Raw genomic sequence first — 22453 nt, 5'->3', positions numbered from 1 at the left:
CATCTTCGATTCCAATTCTTTTCAATATATGGAAGAGAACAACCATTGAAATACCTTTCTTTTAATCAGCCGGTCTCTTATCTCTCCCATTAAAGACACAGCAGAAGCAGCTGGCATTTCTCTAGCTTGAAGAAAAAAAATCTGCCGAAGGAAGATTAAATGATCTTGAGGAAAGCATTCTCCTTATGTTCACCCAAGGCCTACAAATCCAGTTTTATGTGTGGTATCACACTGGAAAAACAGATGAATGTATTGTTACTCAATGCAGTGTAAAAGCACTTTTCTCTGCATAACCAAAAATCTGTATCTAACATGTAGAAAAGCATTTCATTACAGTAGAAATGCCTTTCTTCCAATTCATGCAAAATCTATTCATACCTTTAGTTATGATAGGTTCTGTTACTGATGGAGAAAAGACTGGCTGATACAGAAGAGCTTACTCATATGAAAAATTCAGAAGCCCCAGGAGAAACTATTAAGTATATATGAACACTTCACCTGGCCTACAGCATGCACAGGCCCATATACAACCATGAAAAAAAAAGGGGACAATGTATTTTCAGACATAGCAAATACTACATTCCAGACTACTCTCAATCTCTCAGTATTAATTTCCAATTCACATGCTTTCTCTGAAAAGAATTTTCAGATTTATCAGAAAATTTATCCACTAACAAGGCTGGAGGTTTTGCTCATCAAAACATGCAAACCTTACCAGATGCTGCAGTTAAAAACAGTTTTCTGGTGCTGCTTTCCCTAAATTCTAACACCAAATATGTCTCCAAACTATTCTTAAACAGATTCCATTAACCCCACAAAAACAGCGACCAGTCATTTCTAGAGGTTAACAGCCTCCATCCCCTTCCTGGAGACCTTACAGTATTGTGGAACAAAACTTGTCTTGAAACCCTGATGGGTTCAAAACTGAACCATCTCCCTTTCCCATTTTCAGTCTAACAAAGCATGTGAGCAGCTGTCCTGACTACATACTTGTCTCTTCTGACAACAGGTCCATCCTAGGTCTCAGACAATAAATGCAGTTTGTAAAAATATAACCAATTGCTTGTGCTTAGGTTTTGGGGGCAGACACTGTTAACTTGGCTACAGCCAAGACTAAAAGCAAGTAGGTGTTTAGAGCCAAGTTTTGTAAAAGCAGCGACCAAATGTCTGTTGCTCAGTTCCGAAAACGTTCCTACGTAAGAAGGAAGCTAACACACAGGCAAGGGTGAACACATCGCTTTTGGGGTTGAAACAAATACAGATGTACTGGCTGAGACTTAGACAAGGTTTAAGGTTGGGCATGGATTATTGTTTGGTAATCAAAGGCTTTGAAGGGTTTGGCTCATTGTAGACTACACTGCTGAACCCATGGTAGTATTAGTAGGTTGGGAATGACTTAAATTTAATTTTAGAAGACACTTATCTTATTTATTATAGACTAGGAAGGATTCTAGATGTAGAAAGGGCTATACATTTACAAAAACTATGGGAAATTTGCTTTATTCTTTGAGCTCCTAGGCCTAAGGGAAGTCTAACTTTCAGAGGTGCCAATTGCTAAGGCATTTAATATTAACAGTCAGCACCGCTCTCTAGCTAAACTGAAATTATCATTAAGTCTTTAGAAAAGAAAATCTGAATACATCAGGTAAAGAGGTGGTTACTGTGTAGATTGCTAGAACGGAGAATCCAGGCTGATCAGAGGGAATGATTTCTTTTAATTCTGATAGTTGCTGGTCACTTGCTATAGACCGACATCACAACTGGAATTAAAGATAAAAGTTTCAGAAAAGGGTGAATGAAGAATTTAGTTTACTGCACCAAAGCATATGGCCGAGGTAAGGAACTACCTTCACAGATATCAGCCACTTGGTTGTAATTAGGGCAGCGCCCGAGGTAACAGTTGAGCAACCAATTTTCCACCAAAAATAAATGAGCACATTATTCATACAACAGACACTAACATTAATATGTGAAACAGTAATTTATAAAAATGAAAAAAATATACCTGGCATATGCAATGGTAAAAGATCCCTGAAAATAATCTGTTAATAACATTTTTAAAAAACACAAAGAACCTATTTATATCAGCCTTTTTTTAGAGATGACCTAGAAAAGTAGACAAAACTGCCTTAGTATAACTCAGGCAGTCTGAAAAGTGGTCTAAAAAGAACTAGGTTTGATCATGTTCTGTATGGCTCAGAGCTAAAAGTGGGAAAGAGCAGAGCTTTTTGGGAGCAAAAACACTCCAGTGAATCTTCACATCAGATAAAATTGATAATCAAGTGGATGCTGCAATAACAGAGACATTTTTGGGGTGAAAAAACCCTAAATACTGAAGTAGGCATTTTACTCTGGAAAGGGGTTACTTTGGTAGAACTTAATGCTTCTGGGAGAGGTTAAATTTTGTGCTGGTTTCCTTACTTGTTTAACTGTGTTTCACAGACATAGAAGACTCTAGAACCAGATAAGTATATTGTTCATAAAGTGCAAATTAGAATTTTGTGGATGTTTGGATATTTATATCTATGCTATCCTTCTCATGTTACTAGACAATACATTGGTGCAATAAAAAGTACATTCACATATTATGGAGCTATACAGCTGTAGCCAGTTCAACACTGTAAATTATTTTGAAAGTATTTCCTACGTCACAGCTTGCATTACAAAAAGATCAATTAAGATGGTATCAGGATAAATGGAGGCTTAAAAACAGAACTCTGTTTCTTGGTGTTTAATAAACAAAAGTATTTAAAACTTTCTGTTGAATTTCCATTTATTAAAGCCTGAGATAGAAGTAAGGAAAGCAATTCTCTCTGAGATCAGATAGAGCAATTACTGCTCCAACTGCTGATCCAACACCACTGTCTCAGATGGAGTGTGCTATATCCAGTTCTACTGGATTCAACATCTCAGTTCATTTAGCACATCTAACGATTAATTGCTTAGCTGCTTAAGGACATAACTAACATACTACATACCTTTTATTTTTAGAATCAAGTGTACTTAAGTAAGATGTAGTAAAGGAACCTTGAACAGAAGAACAAATTTGGGAGTTTGAAGTCAGCAAACTTCCTCTATTTGGGTCTTTAGAGTGAACTGTCTCCTTATCATATGGAAACCTGGACAGGCTGGAGTGCTGGGCAGTAAGAAACCAGATAAGGTTTAATAAAAGCAAGTCTTGCACCTGGGAAGGCCACATGTATTGGTACAGGCTGGGGGATGACCTGTTGGAGAGGAGCTCTGTGGAGAAGGACCTAGGGGTGCTGGCAGATGACAGGTTGACCATGAGCCAGCAGTGTCCCCTGGTGGCTAAGAGAGCCAATGGGATCCTGGGGTGTATCAGGAGGAGTGTGGCCAGCAGGTCAAAGGAGGTGATCCTCCCCCTCTATTCTGCCCTGGTCAGGCCCCACCTGGAGTATTGTGTCCAGTTCTGGGCTCCCTGGTATAAAAAAGACAGGGATCTGCTAGCGAGAGTCCAGTGGAGGGCTATGAAGATGACTAAGGGCCTGGAGCATCTCCCCTACACAGACAGGCTGAAAGAACCGGGGCTGTTCAGCCTTGAGAAAAGAAGACTGAGAGGGGATCTTATTAATGTTTATAAATATCTGAAGCATGGGACGCAAGGGGAAATAGCCAGCCTCTTTTTAATGGTCTGTGAAGACAGGACACGGGGCAATGGCTTCAAGCTGGAGCATGGGAAGTTCCACACCAATATGTGAAGGAATTTTTCCACAGTGAGGGTGACAGAGCACTGGCACAGGCTGCCCAGGGGGTGATGCCTTGGAAAGCTGGAGTCTCCTTCTCTGGAGATACTCAACACCTGTCTGGACACCTACCTGTGCAATCTGTCCTAGGGAACCTGCTTTGGCAGGGCGGTTGGGCCTGATGATCTCTTGAGGTCCCTTCCAACCCCTACAATTCTGTGAAACCACATCTCAGCGGACACGGGTGCACACACACACACCCCTCAAAGACCCCTGCTCACCGAATGCGTAGTGAGTACAGGACATACTTCATCTTTCAATCAAAGCTGTAAGAGTTAACCAATTGCAGTGAAGGCGGTATCAATAGGCCAAAACAACACTCCGAACTGTGCAAGCACGCAGTGTAACTGAGGTGCTAGCTTTGTGGCATTGCCACCTTGCCCCCAGCTCTGTGCAGACAGGCAGTAAAGCAAACAGCTCAACCCTGTGTGCGATCAACCCTCTGAGCACGCGGTAAAGAACCCCATTTTGGGGCGTGCACCTACAAAAGGCTTTATAGAAAGGGTGGCATGGAAGGAAACGCTGCAAAACACACGCTCCTTCTGCAACATCGCCGCAAATTTAAAGCGCTTACTCAGGGCAGTTTTCTAGCCTCATACTTCGCTGAGGTGGAAACACTTCAGAACGAAGCAGTAACACGGAATCCTTTCTTTTAAATCCCCTTTCTCCATAGTACCGCCCTTCAGCCACTGTTCTCCAACACGGAAAGCACCAGCCTTTGCCTAGCCCAACCTTTCAAGCTGTCACGGTCCTCTACGCCCCCCACCCCGCGCACCCACACGGCCCGGCCCTGGGTGAGGGTCAGGGGCCGGGCCGCAGAGGGCGTAGCAGCAACTTCTCCGCAGCAGCGAGCTCCTCCCAGCACCAGCGAGCTCCCCCCCGCAGCAGCGAGCTCCCCCCAGCAGCGAGCCTCCCGCCCCGCGGCAGCGAGCTCCCCGCCCCCCGGCAGCGAGCTCCCCGCCCCCCGGCAGCGAGCTCCCCGCCCCCCGGCAGCGAGCTCCCCGCCCCGCGGCACCGCCCGCCCTACCCGCGCGCAGCCCCGCCCCGCGCTCACGCTCCTGCCAACGGCCGGCGGCAGCCCGCGCACCAGCCCCGGGAATGGCGCCGCCAATCAGCGCGCACCAACCGCTGTCGGGCAGGCGTCGGCGGGAGACTGAGCGGCCGCAGACCGCAGCAGAGCGGCGATGGGACAGGGCGCCGCACCCACCCCCACCTCGGCTGAGCTCTGTAATTGGTTATTTTTACCTCCAAACTGCCCTATCGGAGAATGCTTTGTAAACGCACCCTGAGCCTATCGGGACAGCGCTTCTTCCGCCCTGATAGTTTGAAACTGTCTGGCTCGTCGGCCGGGGGAGGCTGGTGCTCGCAGGTGAGGGGGGTGGTGTGGGGGCGGCCGGCCCCGAGGGGCCGCGTTCCCAGCGGGGGGGGCCGTGACCGCCACAGCGCCTTCTCCACAGTCCCGGCGCTCCTGAGGGGCCCTCCCGCAGCCGACCTCCTCACCGCTGTCAGAGGGCCCGTGGGCACCCCTTGTCCCCGGGTGGTAGGGTTGGTTGCCTGCCTTAAAGACACAGTTAAAATATATATATACGTATAATATAAAATGAACAGGTCTCCGGTTCACGTACGGGATTGCGCTGCTTGCTGCAGGCCCCGCCGTGTGCCTGCCCCGCTCTGCCTCGCAGGCCTGTCCGTGTGACACCCTGCAGCTGGCCCGTGTTGCCGCGGGTTGACGTGACAGTGGTTGTCACTGCAGCGTGAGTGCTGCAGGCTTCAAAGAGCTGCAGGGCTGCTGTAGTGAGAAGCTTAAAAAAAACCCTGGGCTGTGAGCTGTGTTGTTTTGCAAGGGAGTACAAGTAAGGGGAACAAAGTATGTCCTGGAAGGTTAGTAATTCTGTCCTAGGTGTTGAGTCCTCTGGTCTGAACACAACATTAGCTGAGATTTGGAAAACATCATTTCTAATTGCAAACACCACCAAAAGCACAAAATCCTGAGCATAGCTCAAGGAGTTCAAAATTAAGGATGAGAGCAGCCATGGTGAGTCAGAACAAAGATCTTTATGGTTGCATCCTCTTCCTAAAAGCAGCTGTCTTAGCACTCTAATTAATTATTAGAATTAATAATTCTTCCAAACTTACAGTTTGGAAGAAACTACTGCTGTTAACAGGAATCTTTCTTTAATGAGGTCAGTCTTATGTTTGGGCAGATGGTCAGGGAATATTAGAAGAACGTGGTAAGTATAAAGATGCTCCTTTCACTTGTTTCACCATGTAATGATTAGCAGCTTAGAAAATCAACTTCTTGATGCAGAGATGGTGCTTAATACCCCGCGATTTCTTTTAGAAACTTAGTATTTTCTTGAACTTAGTGCTTGTTTACTGAGATCAAAGCTGACAAGTTATAGTTAGCTCTGTGTGACGATGATGCCTGTGAAAGAAGTGTGTTTATACTAATTCATCATAGTAATTTAATCGGTTACACTGTATATAAGCAGATTTATAGAATTTTAGGTTTACTGGAATTTTCACTGGAATGTTACAATAATCAAAATGTGGGGTTAGATTCTAGAGCAGAAATGTTAGAGACACAGACAGGCAAAACATAGAAATGTGGGGAAAGCTTTAACTTTAAGAACTAACTTGTTAGTGGAATCTGAAGTGACATTCAAGTTGGTAAAGGTAATCAGGTGGAGACTGAATGGACAACCAAAACCGGGGAGGGGGGTGGGCAGATGGAGCAGGCTAGTCCATGGGTTTGAAGAGGAGGGATGGGAAGAGCTTTAGAGTTCATTTTCACCACATTCTATGAAGTTTTATCACCAGAGTTCCAGTTCTTCATTGAAAGGATTTATTCAAGGCTGCAATAGGTAAGACTTTCTGAATGATATATATACATAACTTAAAGTTTCTGGTCAGTTCTACAAAATCACCTGCCTCCCAGATGTTCAAAGAATACCTCACTATCTGACTTTAAAAATGCTGAAATGATGGACATTAGCTTAACTTAAGGCATTACTTACCCTTCCACATCTGTTCATCTTTCTGGGCCTAGAAGGCAGGAAAAGTCAAAAAGGTAGGAGACTGATGAGTGAGTTGATGAGTGAGTGAAGGTTTCAGGGTATTGAAGTGAGTGGGCATCATCTCAGATTAGACTGTGGTCAAGGTAGTTTGAGGGAAAAACAGCAGTGTCGCTCAGTCACTCCTGTGTCATTGTTATATCAGTTTTGTACCAGAACAGGCTGATAAGCTCCCAAACAATACCGCGTGAATAAGAAGCAGGAATGTATCCATAACTACAGGCTTATGTTACGCTTGTTATACCTGTTTATCTTTTTTTTCCTCCAGCAGTGTATCTTAGTGAGCACAAATACACAATGTAAAATTGTATATCTGAAGCATTTTGTATTAAACTTATTCAGTCAGTGTAAAATAAGAGAAAACCTCTACATTGTTGGGTTTGGGTCTTTGCTGTTTTAATATCTGTGGAAGTATTTTCATGGTTTTGGGACTGGTTTGAATCAGGCAGCTTCCTACCTGGCTTTATATAATGTCTGTAATATCACTTTAGCTCACCAAATGGACATTGATGTAGCTTCTACAGCAAAGTGTCTGTTTCTGGGGAAAATGTTGGTGAACATACAGTAACCATGTTGGAACTGAGAAATGAAGTTCAGCTTCTACTGTTTTATAGACTAACTTTGTGCATGATGTCATCAGATGAGGAGAAAAGCACAAGTCCAGTTCTGCCAAAAGACTCTGTTCGGGGCAGTTCTGTTTCTTCAGATCTCCAGGTAGGAAAGAGGCAGTCTCGTTTGATTCACTGTCATGGCATTTTATTTGGGAAAGGATAATTATCAGGAAATCTAACAAAATACGCATTTTTCTTAGTTTTGCATGCACAGGAAAATAATTAAAATGTTACTGAAAAGAAGCAAATTAGACAAATCCAAGATTAAAATATCTTCACTTAGATTCCCTTTTTTGCATTTCACAAGAAATTTCCATTTATCTGAAAATTCTTAACTTAAGAGGTTAATCAGTGACAGCTACGTTTAAAATAGAAGTTTTCTTAATTTTTTCTTTTTCCTGATGTTATTTCTAATGTGTGTGAAGTCTCATAAAGAAGCATAAATCTGAAACAGTATGATAGAAAACCAGTTTTTCTGAGAGATGAAGTGAAAGTATGTTAGGCTTCTTATATGATCCGTTAAGAATTGAACTTTTATGAATGGATTTATTTCCCTTGGAGTAGCACTGTGTCCAGGTTAATCTCAGAAAGCAAATGCTTTATTTTATTTATTTTTTGCAATGTACCACAATATGCTGGAATTCTACTGGTGGGGTTTTTTTCCATTTCTGTGCTTAGCATACTTTTCACACAGAGCAACAGTACTAGATCAAGTCTTTGTGCTATTCTTCTGAAACCAGCAATTTTTTGTCTTTTATTTATCATTTATTCTCTTCTGAATACTGCATGTTATTTTTTGTTGTGGTTTTTGGTGGATTTATTCTTTGATAGAATTCTATCCAAAGCTAGTTTTGACAAAAAGAAATTTTGCTAGGTGCCTTGTAGAAAAGCATCTCCACTTTTGTAACCTGGTGATAGAAGGGCGAGGTGGTTCTTCATGGGAATTTACTTTGTCCTTTTCAAACTGCCAGTTTATGGATGATTCATTTCTGAAGTTCATATGCTTCTCTGGTTTTGACCGTATCTCATGGATAAATTAAAGCAATAGTAATTAATCTGTGTTCCCAGTGCCTTTCCTAGTTGGAAAACAAGATGAAGGCGTGAAATGAATTTTTGAAAGTTCTCCTTTATGATCGGGTTGATTATCAAGGAGATTCTAACAACACGTTACAGAGAACTGTAAAGTAAACTAATACTAATGAATGACAGCTTCACAACTGAGAACATACCTAGAATAGAATAATTACAGTTCAGAGGCACCTACAACAATCATCTAGCCCAACTGCCTGACCACTTCAGGGCTGACCAGAGGTTGTCCAAATGCATTTTAAACAACGCAGACAGGCTGGGGGCATGGACCTCCTCTCCAGGAAGCCTGTTCCGGTGTTTGACCACCCGCTTGGGTAAAGAAATGCTTCCTAACATCCAGACTAAACCTCCCCTGGTGCAGCTTTGAACCATTCCCAGGTGTCCTATCACTGAATCCCAAGGAGAAGAGATCAGCACCTCCTTCTATACTTCTCCTCCTCAGAAAGATGTAGAGAGCAATGAGATTGCCCTCTGTTCTTTCCTGAAAACTGGACAAATCTGGAGCCCTCCACTGGACTCCTCCACTATAGGAGTCTGTAACTGTTGAAAAAGAACACTGGGATCACAGTTGAGCAATAGGAATGTTGAAAGGGAAGGGCCTTTTTAGTTTTGTATTTCTAATAATTTTGTGCTTCTAAACAGGGGTCACATTATTACCTTTTTCTTTATAAAAAGAATCCAGTGACTCATGTTGAATTGCTGTTTACTTGAGTTTTGCAAGACTTTGTATATTCAATCCATTCTTTTTGTGTCAGTTAGTAAGGTTGACTGCAGTCCTAAGGACAAATACTATGCAGCATCTGTAGATTTTTATAATGCTTTAAGAAGGTAGAAGCACCATCCTCCCCCCCTGTCCCAAACCTCTGAATGGTTGTGTGCTTTGTTCATTGCAATACTAAATATTTACTTCTACAAAACCAAGGTATCATGTATTAAATGATTAAAATTTCTCTCACTTTCAGGCCTTAGAACTATGTAACTGTAGTTTTGTGCTCTAGAATAATTTTTGTAGTCAGCATGACAACTTGAAAGTTTTTTGTAAAGCAGAACAAAAGCAGCAAGTAAACCAAACATATTATTAATTTTATTTTATTGTGTTCTCATTTGAAATTTAGTGGTCAATATTGCATTCCAATTACACTCTCCTTGTTATGTAATATTTAAAATTGTGATAGTGTGCACTTTATCACTTAAAGCTTCCATTTACCTGTCTTCCATATTCGTATTGCAGTCTCCAGGATTAATTTTCTTTCATATCTAAGTTTCTGTTTACAGTTGGGGATACTGGGGAGGGGGGTTGATATTTGCTTTCAACTCTGTTCCAACAGTGTTGTAATATTGTGATTTCTAAGTGCTTATTTCCAGATTTTTCACTGGATGCTGTCTGTTGACACTTTCTGCTGGTGCATAAGAGGGTGTAATCTTGCAATTAGTGAATTCTTGGGGTTTTAATAAGAGTGTTAGAACTTGAAAGACTAATAAATTTTAGGCCAAAACTTGATACAAATATTTTGAATGCTCAGGCTCTCTGTAGTAAGGCAAACTGTGTCCTATTGTTTAAACTGGGTGACTCAAGCCACGTAGAATCGTAGAATGATATGGGTTGGAAGGGATCTCAAGGATCATCTAGCTCCAACCCCTGCCATGGGCAGGGACACCCTCCACTAGATCAAGTTGCCCACAGCCTCATCCAACCTGGCCTTGAATGCTTCACTGCCTCTCTGGGCAACCTGTTCCAGTGCCTCACCACCCTCATAGTAAAGAACTTCTTCCTAAGCCTACCCTCTTTCATCTTGAAGCCATTACTCCTTGTCTCATCAATACACTCCCTGTTGAACAGTCCCTGTTCCACTTTCCTGTAGGACCCCTTTAAGCATTGGTAGGATGTAATTAGGTCTCCCTGGTGTCTTCTCCAGGCTGAGCAAGCCCAACTCTTGTAGCCTGTCCTCATAGAAGAGGTGCTTCAGCTCCCTGATCATCTTCATTGCACTCCAACAACTCCATGTCTTTCCTGTACTGGGGACCTGAGAGCTGGATGCAGTACTCCAGGTGGGGTCTCACAAGAGCAGAGTAGTGAGGCAGAATCCCTTCCCTCAACCTTGATGCAGCCCAGGACACAGCTGGCCTTTCTGAGCTGCTAGCACACACTGGCAGTTCATGTTGAGCTTGTCATCGATCAGCACCCCCAAGTCTTCCTCAGGGCTCCTCTCAGTCCATTCCCAACCCAGCCTGTAGTTGTGCTTGGGATTGTGCTAACCCACATGCAGAACCTGGCACTTGGCCTTGTGGCACATCTTACCTAGTATGTCCCTTGAAATGGATAAGGAAGCAGCGGGATCAGCTCTGACTGAAGACCAACTTGTTTGGGGAGAAGAATTAGTTTTAAATTGATATTTGGTCACACCGTCTGTGAAGACAGTGGAGAGGTGATCTTATGTCTTCCCCATAGTCATTTAATTTAGGTAAAGACTGATATACTAGCTTTTTTACTCTGATGTAATTTTGCTGCAGGGAATTTTTTTATAGGTCCATGTAGTTCCTGGTTGAATAATTCATCTGAGGATATCAGCTTTCTTCTGATATGTGATAAAATCTAATCTGTATTTCTTTAGAAAGATACAGATATGGAAAAATTGGTAATGTGTTGATGCACAACTAATTATATCTTCAGTGTGGAATATGATGCTTCCTTTTGCTTAGCAAAAAGATACAGTATGTATTTGTTTATAATTATATAGCCTTACATACATCTATTTAGCCTTTTCATTTTAACATGATAGGCCAGAAGATGGGAAATGGAAATTTGAAATGAAAGGCAAATTCAGCTAAAATGTGCAACGCTTAGAGTCTTACAATGTTCTCAAGTTAGTTGAAACTTAGATGAATGTGAGGGTTACACCAAAAGTTTTAAATCATTATCCTTTTCAGCTGGTAGATGTGAAAAAAAAATACATAACTGATTGTTTCCACTCTAACTTTCCGCAACTTGAAGAAGATGCTTTTTCAAATCACAATTGGCTTCTGAGATTTGACCTCATTAGTAAACAGAATGAGTATTATAGTATTAAGTGAAGAAAAAAAATTACTGCTGGCGGTCTGGTTTAGTACTTTGCAACTGGCATTTTTTTCCAAATTATTAATTAATGGCTTTGACTGGTTTCAGCATTTAACTGCTACTGGAACTTTTTTAATTACTGGATTGTGTGTTTAAGCTATAATACAGGTTGTTCATGGTTTCACATTGAACTCTAAATACTATTATGCTGAGAATCTGTTTACTTAGCAGATTTCAAAAAATGGTAATTGGCTTACCTTGATACATAGCGTAATGCCACGTATCAGTTAAGATTTGTTTATAACTAACAGGAAATACTTTTGTATTAGTTATACATACATATTCCCTTTATGTATGTTATTTTAAAATTACATAATATAAGATTAGAATAATTGTCTCCCATCTAAAGAAAATACTGGATAATTAAATGTGTTTTGATGATTTTCTTTAGAAGTCCCACCAAAGAAATTGTACTTTTATGAAATGTGAAATGTGACTGTGTTCAGTAGTATCATTGTCATAGCTATAAAAATACCTGATTTTCTTTGCAGTAGTATTAATGCTCAGAAATAGTATCAGGTGATCAATACCTTACTCTGGAACTTTTTTAGTTTATGGTACTTGATATTGTATCAAATCCTGGCATCTAGCATAGTCTTTCTGTGTAACTGTTACAGTGCATCTAGTTGTAATTGGAATGAACTTAAACATGAAACAAGAGGAAAGATAAATTATTATAAACATGGTAGGAAAAGAACTTGTGTTTGTAACTTTAAGGGAAATCCTCTTCATATACTCCATAATAATTATTTTTGAAATCATTCAAAAATTACTGAAAATTGTTTCCTTTTTTTCCATATATACCTACTTTTTTGAAAAGTAGTTGTAGTTTTATAATTATTCCTCATCACTTTGTGACAGGATGAATATGAAGAGCTGCTTCGTTACGCTGTAGTGACTCCGGAGTTTGAACAGGGTGTGTTGAAGTGGCCAGAACCTGCTTCAGAACTGAGAGCAGGTGGCAGATTTTCAGGTGCAACAGATGGTGCCGTTCACAGTAAGACTACAGGTAGTATGTGCAATGCTGTGTGTTGAGCTTACAATAATAATGATGTAACATCTTGATTTAAATTTTCTAATAGCCTATTTTTGAAAAATATACATAGCTCTCTGTAGTATGTTTGCATTTTGCACAAGAAGAAATTTAGGAAGGCATGTTCACTGAAGGATGTTCTCTCTAACGTAGCTTTTAGGTGATGGTATTGATATGCTGAGAGATCTCTGTGTTTTGTGATGCAGATGTTTAAAGTAGTTGGTGTAATACTGCAAAAAAGCATGCCCTTGTAATATACTTAAACTAAGATTTAACCAGTCAAAATATAGATATAATTTACCTTAAAAGACCTTTGTGTAACGATTAATCATGTCACTCTATGAATGTTTTTTCTTGCTTTTTTAGTTCAATCTGTCTATTCAAGTTTTAATTTATTGTTTGTTATTTAGGACTGTATAAATTTAAGTGTCTTTTGTTGCATTAGTGACACTGATATTTATAGCTATATGCTGTTTGCTTATGTTGCCAGCATTTATACTGAGGAAGCTCTGTTAATTTTGCTTAACCAGAAATAGTAAACAATCTTACCTGTATTATTTTTTCACTAGGGAGTTTAACTTAATCAGGAAGAACTTACTTTAAAGGAACTTCTTTATCATGTTATTTCATAATAAAAATATCTACCCACAGGTTTTGCTCCTCTTTTTATGATCCTTGAGGATGGGTTGTCTCCACTGTGTAGAGGAGTATGGGTGTAAAATGTGTAGATAATGAAGTGCTGTGTAAATCTGGTGCTAGTCATTGTCTTGGAGTAAATGTTGTTGATGTCTAATGTATGCAAGAACTCTTGGCCATGCTGATCAAAGTTGAGTAACTTCTCGTAGGTGATTGCAAAGAGCAGTGTAGACGCTGAACGTTGTTTATTTCATATTAGAAGAAGAAGCATGAGTAAAAATATATCAATATTCTTAAATTATATGTTGTTTTCACTGGAATATAAAGCAGTCTTAGTAAGCTGTCAATTATAATTTAGTTAAGTTAATGCTATATAAGAAAAAATGTTTCATGTAGAAAGAGGTTCTTAAAATAAGGAATGTGATTTAAGTGAGGGTGTTAATATTGGTTATGCTCTGTGTCTTTCCACAGTGAGTCAGTGCAGCAGGCTTTAGGTACATTTGGACACACAAGCCAATACTCCTCTTTCTGGTATGCCGTAAGGAGAAATGTTGTATCATTTTTATAAACTAATAGAGAATCTTTATCCTTAAGGACTTACAGCTCTTCCTATACAGTATTATTGGGGTGGTGGTTCAAAAAACCAGACTGTCATAGGAAATGTAGAAAGCATTATACTGGGTTCATTGGAAACATGAGAATGGAGATTTATAGAGAGAATGTTCTGTATTGGGATTAGATCTAGAACTGGAATGTGAATAATGTTCGAAAATGCATTTTGATGTTTGCATATTGAAGGTAATTAACTTGATCATAACTACTTGGGTGTACTTAGGTCCTGTGTGGGAATTGTACCAAATTACATAACAAATCAGATCAATAGAAACTGTTGGTATTTCATACATTGATAGTTAATAGTTAAGCACTGTAAAAAAGTTGAAAACAACTCAGTATAGTAAGAGGTATTCCTGCAACTTGAAGTATGAGAGTGGTTGATTTGGGCTTAAAAAATTATGACACAAAATACTTTAATTAGGGGGATAAAACATCCTCATCTGTTATATCAAGTTGTGGTACCAAAAATTGCATTTTTCAAGATTCAACTCAGGGTAATATTTGAATTACCTGTGATTTCCACAGCCAAAGAACATTCTGTGGCTGCTGTCAGCCATCCAATACTCTCTGACTAGATTCGTTTAGATACTGCGCACAGGGAGGCTTTAGTTTTCTATACCGGTTTACTTGTCTGAAAGTATTTGCTCTTAGGTGGCATCTTGCTTTAGCAGAGTGTTAGAGCAGTATGCTGAGATTGTGATGCAAGCACACGTCATGGTCTATTTGGATCTCTCAGATTGACTGGTCAGCATGCTCTGTAAATGAAATTTTATTTTCTGAGCTCTACAGAAAAGAAAACAAACACATCGAACAAGAGCTCAATCTTCTTTGTACAGACTAGTCTAATTCATCCCTTAATTTGTGAGGCTTCTAACTCACAAATTCTCCAGTTCATATCTAGAAACTTGTAGCTCATATCACTACGAGCAAAATAGTTGTCTAACCTGATAGAGAAAATGCTTATCCTTCTTTCTCCATAAAATCATAGAATCATTGGGTTTGGAAGGGACCTCAAGAGATCATCAGGTCCAACCCCCTGCCAAGGCAGCTCTCTAGCTCATATTGCACAGATGGGCGTCCAGACAGGTCTTGAATATCTCCAGAGAAGGAGACTCCACCACCTCCCTGGGCAGCCTGTCCCAGGGCTCTGTTACCCTCACTGGGAAAAAGTTCTTCCACATGTTGGTGCAGAACTTCCTGTGCTCCAACTTGCAGCCATTGCCCCTTGTCCTGTTTACACAGACCACTGAAAAGGGGCTGGCCATTTCCCCCTGCATCCCATTTCCTCATGGGGAGATGCTGCAGGCCCTTAATCATCCTTGTAGCCCTTCTCTGGACTCTCTCCAGGAGATCGCTGTCCTTTTTACACCAGGGAGCCCAGAACTGGACACAATACTCCAGGTGGGGCCTGACCAGGGCAGAGTAGAGGGAGAGGATCACCTCCTTTGACCTGCTGGCCACACTCCTCCTGATGCACCCCAGGATCCCATTGGCTTTCTTAGCCACCAGGGCTGACTGCTGGCTCATGGCCAACCTGTCATCAACCAGGACCCCCAGGTCCTTCTCCATAGAGCTCTTCTCCAGCAGGTCAACCCCAAGCCTGTACTGATACATGTAGTTATTCCTTCCCAGGTGCAAGACTCTACACTTGCTTTTGTTGAATCTCATCTGGTTTCTCCCTGCCCAGCTCTCCAGCCTGTCCAGGTCTCTCTGGATGGCAGCGCAGTGTTCCTGCGTGTCAGCCACTCCTCCCAGCTTTGTACCATCAGGTACTTGCTGAGGGTGGATGCTATTCCCTCATCAAGGTCGTCAATGAAGATATTAAACAGGACTGGACCCAACACTGAGCCCTGGGGAACACCACTAGTTACAGGTCTCCAGTCAGATTCTGCTCCACTGATCACCACCTTCTGAGCTCGGTCTGACAGCCAGTTCTCAACCCACCTCACTGCCCACTCATCTATCCCATGCTCTTTCAGCTTTTCTATCAGGATGTCATGGGAGACAGTATCAAAAGCCTTGCTGAAGTCAAGGTAGATGACATCCACTGCTCTCCCTCCATCTACCCAGCTGGTGATGAGATCATAGAAGGCTATGAGATCAGTCGAGCACAGTACAGACCTCCCCTGAATCACACCAGGAAGCACAAAAGCCTCAGCATTCCAGCTGTCGTTGGGTATCAAGTTTCAAAAGCTTTTTGGATAAGATGACATATTTATACCTTGCAGCTTGGAAGCTTGATTGATACTGTTTCTGTAAGTTAGTAGATTCTGAAGGAACTGTTAGACAGTCAATGTGCATGTGTTACAGAAGTTTTTAAGGTATCACAAGGATTATGCCTGCAAGAGACAAGAAGCTGTGGATGATAATGGCTCCCCTTCTGTCCATCGTGTCCAAACTTGTCCTAATGGCAGCACTCCCAGGATACACCAGGCCTTAGTGTGAGCTGTGTGTTAGTCAAAACCTAGGCAGGACTTTGTGAACAGCCACAGCTTGGTAGAGTAATTGTTATATACAATTACAGCACAGTACAAACATGATTCCTGTTGCCAGTCTCTATACACTAACCATCATGACACTAGGGGTCCCCAGTTACTGAGGAAGGACTCTGGGTTAAAGCCGGCTCAGGCCGGTTGCTCTTTTGAAAGATCATTTTGCTGCCTGCTCATTTTTTATACTGTGCCTGGCTTGGGCCAGGGTTTTCCACATTCTCATCTGGCTAGCACAGGAGTGCATTCACACTTCTTAACTAAGGGGACACAACCAGTTGGATGCACTTAACTGTTACAGTGTTTTTTTAAAAACAATGGCCTCTCACGGTGTTAAATTTAGCTTTCTGTGAAACAGCTCTGGTCACTCCCTGTATTCTTCACAGAACTTCATAAGCACAGTGCTCATCTTACTTCTGCCAGCCCTCCTGTACCTAACAGTGGCCCACAAGAAAGCTGCAGAGGGACTGTTTGTAAGGGTGTGGAATGATAGAACAAGGGGAAATGGCTTTAAGTTCTAGGAGGTTAGATTTTGATTAGATATCAGTAAAAAATTACCGACTGTGAGAGTGGTGAGGCACTGGACCAGGCTGCCCTCTCCCTGTCAGTGTGCAAGGCCAGGTTGGATGTGGCTTGGGTAACCTGGTCTAGTGGAGGGTGCCCCTGCCCATGGCATTGGGTTGGAACGAGATGACTTTGAGGTCTCTTTAAGTCCAAACTGTTCTGTGATCTCTGAATCTTCTGTTGTAGCAGGCTGTAGCATCTGTCACACTAGCAGAGGGCCAGGATTCAAATGCACCTGCATAATTCTTGTATTATAGAACACTTAAGGTCAGCTGCTGGAAGCATTTCTCAGCATAAGAAGTTGTTTGTAAAAGGGGAGTAAAACATGTCAAGCTCAGCTGTATGGAATTACGTTATGGAGCAAATTCCAGTTCAGGTCTTGTCCCTAGTGCAGTCGGCTCAGACTTTTGTCTCCCAGTTCAGGTGGAACCTTGTTTTGTAAGGGAATATTTGTGATGTCTGATACAGCTTTTCATAAGAAAGAGGATTAGAATCAAAACACTTGACTTGTCCTTCCTTTTTTGGTTGTTTTTTTTTTTGTACGTGACTGTATACTCCATTTTCGATGATCCTTATCTGAAGATGAGATTTTAGCCAGTGCTGTCTGCTTGCTCTCTTTATCTCTGTGAGAGGGGTTATGGTTTGGGGTTGGTTTCTTTGTCTCCTTCTGGGGACAAACACGTAGCCTATGAAAACCCAGTTCCTTTTTACTGCATTGTCGTAGTTTTCTGTGGCTGGGTTCTGGTGACGGATGGGAGTGCTGCTGCAGGGGTGGCTGCTGCAAGAAGCAGCCAGAAGCTCTCTGCAGGCCTGACAGAGTAAACACCAGCTGGCTCAAGGCTGGCATTGTTGTTGACGAAGGCTGAGACCATCAGTGATGGTCACAGCACCTCTGGGAATTACATTTAGGAGAAAAAACCCACAAGCAGCCACTTTGCCACCCGAGAAGGGAGTGAGAAGATGTAAGGAGCTGTGCAGGCACCAAGGCCAGGGGAGGAGGAGGGGGGAGGGTGATGCGCTCCAAGTGCCAGAGAGAAAGTCCCCTGCATCCCGTAGAGAAGACTAGGGTGAAGCAGGCTATTCCCCTACAGCCCATGGATGATGACAGGGAGCAGAGATCCCATCTACAGCCCACGGAAGACCCCACGCTGGAGTGAGTGGAGGTCTGAAGGATGCTGCGACTCCATGGGAAGCCCACATTGGAGCAAGCTCCTGGCAGTGAAACCTGCAGCCCATGGAGAGACCAACTGAAGCAGGTTTGCTGGGGGGAATTGTGACTCTGGAGGGGACCAGGCTGGAGCAGTCATCACCCCATGGAAGGGAGCCACACTTGTGGCAGTTGTTGAAGAGCTGAAGCCCCATAAGAATGGACTCATGTCGGAGATGTTGATGGAGGTCTGTCTCCCATGGGTGGGACCCCACACTGCAGCTGGGGAAGGGTGTGAGGAATGCTCCCCCCTCACCAGCTAAGAAGGAAAACAACTGGTGAGGTACTGACAGAAACCCCCATTCCCTGCCCCTCCCTGTGCCACAATGGGGGCCAGAGGGGGGAACGAAGAAGGGAGAAAAATTGTGAATCAAGTCAAGCCTGCTAAGAAGGGAGGGGTGGGGGAAGTGCTTTAAGATCTGGTTGCATTTCTCATTACCCAACTCTGGTGTCACTGAGTGTGTGGTGTAGTGTAAGATTGCTTTCTTTTGTTCTGTGTTGAGTCTGTTTTGCCCACAATGCTGACTGTGGAATGATCTCTCCCTGCCCTTATCTCGACTCCAAAGCCTTTCAATGTGCATTTTCTCCCTGCCCAGCTGAAAAGGGGAGTGAGAGACTGGCTTTGGTGGTTGTTTGGCTTCCAGCCAGACTCAAACCACCACATGCAGGAAGGTGTGCCACAGAAGTGAGAAGACAAATTTGCATTCTCTAGATTGCTTCTCTTGAAGTATTTGAATAGGGTTGTCTTTTAGTATGCTTAGTGTAATCAAATAGGAGTAGTTATTTGCAAGCTGTAGTTAACTGTCATGGGACAGGGGAAACACTCATAGTTGAGAGTATCAAAATTGTGAATTGTAGTTTTATGTACTGCTCATTACAAGGAGCCACTTACTCCCCTCAGTTTTAGAGATTCAGATTTTATTACCTTTGCAAGGGTAGCACCTTGCAAAATACAATTTGTCTTTTATTTTCAAAATTTTAAAAATGGTTAAGAACAGTAAAGATGGTGCTCTTGGTCCTCTCAGAGTGAAGCAAGTAGAGTATTTACACAGCCCCTGCATGCTTCTATTAACTACAAACCATAAATAAACTTCTGGTACTTTGCCATTTGATCAAAACATAGATTTGCTGTTCATAATGTCACTATGTCCTGACAGTCTGCAAAAGAGATGTCATATATCTCCTTTAAACAATCTAGATGTAATAAGAAGGTTATTTCAACTTGTTAGAAAGGATCTGACCGAAATCTGTCCAACTCTTCTATATAACCTCTAGTCCTGATGGAGGATGATTGCATATTTGAGTGGTGTTTGCCAGTGTTAACGGCCTCAGAATGCTTTTTTTATTTTGTTGTTATTAGTAACAAGACTTTGGATGAACAGTGAGAAAGTTAAATTCAAGTTCAATACCATAGCTCTTAATACTGATCACTGGGATTATAATTAAATAGCAGGTTGTTTCTGAACAACAGGGTCTTTTTGTTGTTTTTTTTTTTAGCATTGCTACATGTTCATACAAAAAAAACAGGCTCTTTGACTTTTGTTCTTTCCTTTAACATCTCTAGTGCTGTTTCTGTTTTAAAATAACATAATAATAAATTATCAGAGTAGCATTCTATGACTTTGCAATTCAAAATGCATGTCTCTGCTGGGTTTGTTCTTCTGCAGAGTTTCTTCCACTTCTTTGTATGATGTTGATGTTGAAATCAACAGTTTCCAGTGCTGTGCGATGCCTTCTGAAATGAAGTTCAGTGTTTAAAGTATTTTTGGTCTGAAATTTTCACTATCTCCTCAGATTTTTGAAACTGGAGTGAATGTTTCCACTATGAGGGTGGAAGTCTAATTAATTGTTGGTAATCTCTATTTGTTGCAGTACATCTAATGGTACATAAAATCTTCACTAAAAGCTTCCAGTCAAACAAGAAAAATAATTGGAATAAAATATGCAGTACTGTTCAATGTCCAAATGCTTTTAAATTTTGAAACCTAAAACTTAATTTCCTGTTCTCGTTACCAGTTTAGTTGATTAAATTTGAAAATGACGAAGGCTGGAGCAGTAAATTATTTGCAGCAAAGATGTGTAATGATGACTCATACCTAACCACTGGGAAAATTCCTTCTCTTCAGTATACCAATCCTCAGTATTGATCTGTTTAACTTCTAAGGATTAATTTTTTAAAAACCTGTACATTTTAGCAAACTGGTACCCTCTTGGGCTGTTGGTGGAAGTGAGAACAGTCCGTCAGCACTCAATTACTTAATAAAAGCAGAAGAATTCAGATACTGGGGGAAAGTAGGGATAAAACCAACAAAAACCAATCAGATGAGTAATATTTGGATAACAAACATCTGGAAAACCAGCTAATTTAATTATCTTTACTCTAAACAATAATAAGGTCTATTTGTTGGAGTAAATGCATGTGAAGGTTATTTAATAAAGTACATTTTTATACTTTATCATATCCAAATGGTTCCGTGTCCTTGGTAACTTAGTGCATTGCAGCTGAGCAACATCATGTAATGCAGTAGCAGGGGTAGAGGTGGGAGGAGTAGTGCATTAGGAGCAAGAATGAAATTATTACGTATACAACTAGAAAATTATGTCAGTACTGGAAGGGCAAGATAAATTACATGAGGTGATGCTAGAAACATGTAGTAGATCTTTCATAGGATCCAGTAAAAGATACATCTTATAGAAATTGAGAAAAATGGAAGCTGACTGTATATAGGGACGATTAAGAAGAGGGGAGTGATGAACTTGCAATCTCAGACCATGGCAGTTGTCAGTCTTAAGTTAATATCCTGGTTTTGTTGGTTACATTTTGTTCTGTTTTTTTCATTCTGAACATCTTGCAACCTGTGCTGTGTAAATCATTTATCTTTGTAATCCAAGCAAATAATAGAAGTTTGAAAATAAAACCAAACCTTCACACATTTTGCAGCAGTGTCACAATTCAAGGAAGAACACCGTGGCATGCAGGAATGGAAACAAGTGGTAAAGGACAGAAGATGATAATAGTGACACCACCAAATATTTTACATTGTGTATGGCCAGCCAGATTCTTAATCACTGAAATACTTGGAGCAGTCTGGGTCATCTGTCTCACATGTCATGCTTTTAGGAGATTTGTACAAGCATCAGATCTTCAAATTCTGCCATTAGCTAAGCAATGCTTCTCTCACATGCAGGACAAACAATGACAAAAAACTAGAGCCTGATCTTAATATTCTGATGTCATTAGGAGTAATCTCTTTATGGTCTTCTACTTATGTAATGGAGTAGGGAATTTAGTCTAGAGAAATGGTGCTTTTTTTAGCTCAAGCTGTTTTTTATTTTATGATGTGTAGTTGTACATGACCTTGGGAGAAACACCACAAACCAATTGCAACTGTCTCTGCATCAGAGTGCTTTGTTATTTCCTTCTTGTTTTGGAGCCAGAGTGTAGTAGTTGCAATTCAACCTACTTGGTCAGGGAGGGTATTAGCCAGAGAGCTCCCTCCTCTTACTTCGTTTGGACATGAGACATAAAAGTGACAGTAGGAGAGTGTCAGCCCTCAGGCCCAGCTTTGAGTAAATTAGGAACCACTGGAAAATACTGCTTTGTGACAAACAGTTAATCTTATTTCTGCATGCTTGTATCAAAAATTAGTGCCCATGCATTATGAAACTAATTGTACAGATAGCATTTGTATTCAGAAGTGAAGACTAAAATTTTGAAGGTTTCCTCTCTCCATTTATGAAGGGAGAATATTCTTTTGAACTTGCCTTGTTTGTTATTAATTCCAGGTATCTGCTAATTCCTTCCCTTGCCAAATTTTTTTATTCAACTGTCAACTCAACAGATTTTCTGTAAGGAATAACTAAATATGAAACAATATTTCATTTCCTCTGTTTGCTTAAATATTATTTTATTTTTAACCCATGTTTTTCTTCTTTTCTTGTTGGAACTCAGACACATGCCTATTCACTTCTGGGGACTGGATCATTTTTATTGCAGTGGTAGTTAGCCACTGCAGCTGAAACTGAGTCCTTATTGTGTAAGGCATTATCTAAGTTTATAGTAGATACTTCCTTTCTCAAAGAGTTTAAAATCTAATTATTACAGAACTTAGGTTGGAAAAGACCTTCAGGATCATTGAGTCCAACTACAGCCTAGCCCTGCCTAGTCCACCTCTAGACCATGTCCTCAAGCACAACATCTATATGCCTTTTAAACACCTCCAGGGATGGTGACTCTACCACTTCCCTGGGCAGCC

At 41.3% G+C, this 22453-nt stretch overlaps 1 protein-coding gene across 1 annotated transcript in view; it reads left to right on the top strand.

The window, feature by feature from the left end:
- Positions 1–7468: 7468 nt before the first annotated feature.
- Positions 7469–22453, top strand: part of POC5 (POC5 centriolar protein) — a gene marked incomplete at its 5' end in the record, with an annotated part of 29742 nt that continues 14757 nt past the window's right edge. Inside the window, 2 exons of the mRNA XM_084278995.1 lie at positions 7469–7552; positions 12515–12662. Of these exons, the coding sequence (XP_084135121.1) occupies positions 7469–7552; positions 12515–12662 (232 nt within the window). The remainder of the gene's footprint in view (positions 7553–12514; positions 12663–22453) is intronic.

Source organism: Gallinula chloropus (assembly GCF_964237585.1).
Source record: "Gallinula chloropus genome assembly, chromosome: Z".
Taxonomy (NCBI): Eukaryota; Metazoa; Chordata; class Aves; order Gruiformes; family Rallidae; genus Gallinula; species Gallinula chloropus.
This window is presented reverse-complemented; position numbering and strand designations above follow the sequence as displayed.